This window comes from Salvia splendens, chromosome 9 (assembly GCF_004379255.2).
Source record: "Salvia splendens isolate huo1 chromosome 9, SspV2, whole genome shotgun sequence".
Taxonomy (NCBI): domain Eukaryota; kingdom Viridiplantae; phylum Streptophyta; class Magnoliopsida; order Lamiales; family Lamiaceae; genus Salvia; species Salvia splendens.
In genome coordinates, this window is record NC_056040.1 from 16,350,003 (window position 1) to 16,355,731 (window position 5,729).

At 36.4% G+C, this 5,729-nt stretch overlaps 1 protein-coding gene across 1 annotated transcript; it reads left to right on the plus strand.

Moving 5' to 3' along the window:
* Positions 1-3,196: 3,196 nt before the first annotated feature.
* LOC121748477 (protein EARLY-RESPONSIVE TO DEHYDRATION 7, chloroplastic-like) lies at positions 3,197-5,312 on the plus strand. The gene is made up of 4 exons (XM_042142862.1): positions 3,197-4,214; positions 4,464-4,630; positions 4,827-4,911; positions 4,988-5,312. The coding sequence occupies exons 1-4, from the start codon at positions 3,343-3,345 to the stop codon at positions 5,178-5,180; spliced, it is 1,317 nt and encodes a 438-aa protein (XP_041998796.1). The 5' UTR covers positions 3,197-3,342; the 3' UTR covers positions 5,181-5,312.
* Positions 5,313-5,729: the final 417 nt, after the last annotated feature.

Consider the following 5,729-nt stretch of genomic DNA (forward strand, 5'->3'; position numbering starts at 1 on the left):
TGTCATTTAAATTTGGTTTAAACGTTTGATTAGAATTCCAAATAAAAATATTTTTTGTCCTTTCATCGAATGCATGTGGTGTGAATTGTTCGATTGTGTACTTTCGTGGGTCTCATCTTAGGCTTTGCTCTACGGATGATCGTTTTAATACATATTGATTATTGATTTTGTGCATTGCAAATTGATTTTGTTCCTTATTTTATTATAGTTTTAGGTGAGACAGACGGCTTTAAAGATGACAAACGAGTTATTTTACCTATGAGTTCTATTGAAGAGTGACGAATTATGAAGAATTGAAGGTTTTAGTTTATAATGATGAGATTGATTTTAATTTTAAAGTTAATGTGGTGTATAAAGAAGTTTTAAAAATGATGAGTAATTAACCATTGTGTTTAATTATTTATTGTGATATATTTTTATCTTCCTACTCCATGATTTAATGTTTAAACATTATATTATGCTATTTGTTTCAAATTTATTATGCTTCAGTGTTGATTTGTATAGATTTTTTATTCTCATATAACTAAAATTGTTACTCATATTGCTCGTTGTTAATATTGATTCTAATTTTGTTTAATTAATTTAAAATTGAAAATTAATATTTTAAAAATATATTAATCTGTGCATAGCATATGCGTGATACTAGTTAAAAATGATTAGATAAAGGAAAGAGAAGTCATTTACAATGACTATAATAATGATTAAAATAGTGCAAAACTACCTTAATGGATTAAATATAATCCAGATACCATTGGTGGAGTTAGGGCTGACAAATCTTGTGGATTTGGTCGATATCGGGTCAACCCAATATCGACCCAACCCAATAAGGTCAAACTCAATCCAACCCGAAATCATCGTGTTCTTATCGGGTCTCAATCCAACAGATTCGTGTCGGATTCGTGCGGATTTCGTGTCATTAAAAAAAATATCGGTCCTCTTTTAATGATAGTAAGTTACTATACAATATAGCTTGACGTTACACGATAACGACCGAAACATGATATTATAATTAAAACTTGATATTACACGGTAAAATAAGATATTACAAAATTAAAACGAAATAATTTGCAATTAAGAGAATTGAGACATCAATTCTTGAATTGTTTTGATGACCCATGATTGTGACTCCTCTATCTAGCCTTTTGATGCGTTACTTAGGGCTGGGTCGATACGGTATATTGTATCGAAAATTTTGTATCGTTATTGTATCGAAAATATCAATATGAAAGAATTTCATATTTTTACCGCATCGAAAGTTTCGGTATATCAAATTTTGATATACCAAAATTTCGGTATGGATAATATCTATACCGTTACCGTATCGAAATTTCGGTATATCGTACAGAACTTCGGTGCGATATACCAAAATTTATACCATTTCGAATACCTGTATACCGAAAAATATAATTTCAAAACTGAAAAATAAAACCAAAAATAATATAATTTCAACATAGTGGAATAAACATTGTTCACATCTCCAAAAATAAAACCAAAAAAGAGAGTTGCCGGAGATAGAGGAAGTTAGAATCGTCATTTTTTACTGCCAGAACCATGCACGTATGTGCATTCGTGTAATCTCTTTCGGAATTATATAAAAGACTATATATCTGCCAGGAAAAAGAACGCGTGGGGTTCGCCTGCATAAATGAAAAATTAAATTTAAAATCAAAGAGGTCAACATTTAATCCTTGCTTGATGAGCTGAAATGCCTAAGACTTGCTGTCCATGCAATAAAACATCAATCCTTTCATTGATAAGGTCGCTGAAACAACATCAAACAATCATAAGTATAGCTCTTACGAAAAAAATATATACGAAATACCATATATAACTTTAATGTACCTGTATTGCTAAGGGATTCGTTTAAGATGGATTCAGCAACCTCCAAACCTTATTCATATTGTTTTTTTATCAAAACAATCCTGCAAAAAGAAAACATAAATCATTATTGTCAACAAGCAAGATAAGCTCTTAACATGCGACAATTTTGAGAGTGATCAACACTTACGAGGTCGTCATCAAATAGCTTGACCACTTTTTCATAGGGCTGACAAATCGTGTGGATTGGGTTGCTATCGGGTCAACCCAATATTGATCCAACCCGAAATCATCGTGTTCTTATCGGGTCCCAATCCAACAGATTCGTGTCAGATTTGTGCGAATTTCTTGTCATTCAAAAAAATACCGGTCCTCTTTTAATGATAGTAAATTACTACTCCCTCCGTCCTAGATTAGGAGGACAATTTAGTTAGGGCACGAGTTTTAAGAAATTGTTGGAGTGTGTAATAATTGAAGTGAGATAGTGGTTGTTGGAGTGTATAATAATTGAAGTGAGATAGTGGAAAGTGAGACTCGTTTAACTTTTTGTATGTTTAGGATTTTGTTTTGTTTCATTTTTATGAAAATGGTGGGATTTGAGTGTAAATTTCATCAACGAGGTTAAATTTTATGTCCAAATATGGTAAATTCTAAATGAGACTCTTAAATTGGGACGGACGGAAATGACAAAACAAGACTCTTAAACTGGGACAGATGGAGTTTATAATATAGCTTGACGTTACACGATAACGACCGAAACATGATATTATATAATTCAAATTTGATATTACACGGTAACATAAGATATTACAAAATTAAAATAATTAATTTAAATAATTTTTAAATCCAAATAATAAAATTAAAATATTTTAAAAATTAAATCTAAATAATAAAGTTAAAATAATTAAAATAATTATTTTTAATAAAATTTAAGTATGTTGTAATATTTTTTTATTATGAAAAATAATTAATAATAGTATTAACCATATTTTTACTGATAAAATTAAAGTTTCATATATTATTTTAATTAGTAAAATAATCAAAATAATAATTTTTGGATAATCCAACCCCACCCAAATCCGACTACCCAATCCAACCCAAAATTTCCGGGTTCTTATTGGGTTTTCGGGTTCTTATTGGGTCGGCCTTATAAGGACCCAAATCCTAAACGTGCGTGTTCGTGTCGGGTTAACTTCGTGGGGATTCGTGTCGGATTATCGTGTCGATCAAAAATTGCTAGCCCTAGGTGGAGTAATATTTATTTTTCTTGAATTTGGTTAAAAAATGCAAATACCATTATTTAGTTCACTTTCAATAGAAACAAATTAGTAAACCGTTAGCAGTTTCTATATTTTACAGTGCACCGCCGCGGCGACTGCGTGTCTTTCTCCATTTCGTGTCTCCCTCTTCCTCACCGACTTCCCATTACTTCCCTTAATACCTAAGATTTCCACAAATATATACTCAAAACTCAATCGAAGAATTAGCCCACAAAATTAAGCATAATTCTCAAATATCCCAACCATGTCTTCGTCGCGCAGTTCTCTCTACCCTCAAGTTGATCAAACCAATCCAGAATCTAACTCTCAATTCACCCCCAAAAACTCTTCCTCATCCATGTATCCAACAATCCAGATGAACGAATTAGCCGAAAACCTATTCCCAGATACCGACGATGAAAAAGCCGCCCCCGCTGAATTCGACTCCTTCGAGCAAGTCCTCGTCACGATCCCCGGTTCAATCGTCCACTTAATCGATAAGGAACGCAGCGTCGAGCTCGCTTCTGGCGATTTCTCGGTGGTGCAGCTCCTTCAGGGCGGCAACGCCGTTGCCGCGCTCGCCCGCGTCGGGGAGCAGATCCAGTGGCCCCTCGCGCGGGACGAGGCCGCGGTCAAGCTCGACGATTCGCATTACTTCTTCAGCCTCAGAGTCCCCGCCGCTGCTAACGACGGCGAAGGCGGCGGCGGCGAAGATCTGTTGAATTACGGATTGACGATTGCGGCGAAGGGGCAGGAGGATAAGGTGCGGGAGCTGGACGGGGTGCTGGAGAAATTCAGCGCGTTTAAGGTGGAGAAAGCGGCGGCGGTGGTGGAGCAGGGGTGGTGGGGGGCGGTGGCGCGGGAGGTGTCGCCGGAGGAGATGAAGGGGGAGAAGAAGGAGGAGGTGGAGAAGAGCGCCGCCGCGTATTGGACGACGCTGGCGCCGAATGTGGAGGAGTACAGCGGGAGCGTGGCGAAGCTGATCGCGGCCGGGTCGGGGCAGCTGGTGAGGGGGATTTTGTGGTGTGGAGATGTCACTGTCGATAGGCTCAAATGGGGGAATGAATTCTTGACTAAGAGAATGGGGAAAGGCTCAAGCTCTGAGATTAGCCCTCAAGCTTTGAGGAGATTAAAGAGGTGGTTTCTATCTTCCATTTCAATTCTTTAATCTTTGAATTTGATTAAAAAAATGGATTTTTTCAAGATTGATTTTGTGTATAATGGTTTGCATTCAATTGTCTGTATTGATTATTGTTGAAGTATTTGGGATTTTGGGGATGGTTTGTGTGATTGTGTAGTGGGAGCTTTCATCTTCTGTGAGTTGTGGTTCTGATACAAGTGTGTATTGCTTGGTGATGAAGTTGATCATGGTTGAAATTGTGGCAGGGTGAAGCAGATGACGAAGATGTCGGAGAAGGTTGCAACCGGGCTGCTCTCGGGGGTTGTGAAGGTCTCTGGTTTCTTTACTAGTTCAGTTGTGAATTCTGCAGTGGGGAAGAAATTCTTCAGCCTTCTTCCTGGAGAGATCATTCTTGCTTCCTTGGATGGATTCAGTATGTTCATTCTCTTTCTTTTCATATCTATATCTTTGAGTATGTCTATGATAGAGATGAAGAGATAGCAATAGTTGTGATTTGTAATGTGTTATTTCAGAGAAATGGAAGTTGTGGTTAACTTACTTGTGATATGTATATACTATATACTCCCTTTTAGTATGTCTAGATTTACCCTTTTGTGTGTTGATTACAGATAAGGTTTTTGATGCCGTGGAGGTTTCTGGGAAGAATGTGATGTCGACTACATCAGTCGTTACAACAAAGCTCGTCTCACAAAAGTAATTTTTTACTGTCTAAATTGTGTTGGTTTGTATTGCAATAGGAGAGGTGTTGATGGTTTGAATTTGATTGCAGATATGGAGAGCAGGCAGCGGAGGCAACCCATGATGGGCTGGGCGCTGCAGGCCACGCCATTGGGACGGCATGGACTGTGTTCAAGTTAAGGAAAGCTCTCAACCCGAAAAGCGCCTTGAAACCTACAGCTTTTGTCAAGGCTGCAGCCGCCGAGGCTAATGCTGCTAAGTTGAAGGATAAACAGAAGAAATGATCAGACTTGTTATGTTGCTTGATATGCTTTTGATCCATGGATTTTCTACTTGCTAGGATCAAAATTGTATTGGCATAACTGTATATGTATATGATCTTGTTTTACATTGTAATGGAGTGGTGTTTCTTGTCATGAATCTTACTTTATTGTTACATGTTGACCTGTCTCTGGAAAAAACAAGTGAAAATAGAAAAAACTAGTACTACTAAGTATGGTCAATTATTAATCTTGCTAGAAAACATCTTGCAATTTAATGACGATTATAATATAAAATTAATGTATGGAGTGGTAGACAAATAATATTATGCGAATAAAATGTTTGGCTACTTAAACAATATAGTTTAATATACTTAGTCAGTCAACTCTTAAATTTTTATCGATATAACCATCTGGAAATATTCAGTCACTAGAATTGAGAAAATATAAAAATATTATATAATTAATTACTACTACTGTTTAGGTTTTCCAGAATTAGGCCCGCCCAATTAAACCTCAGTAGTAGTATGTGATTATAGTTGGGTCAAAAGCTGGGTATTAAGCCGATTTTAT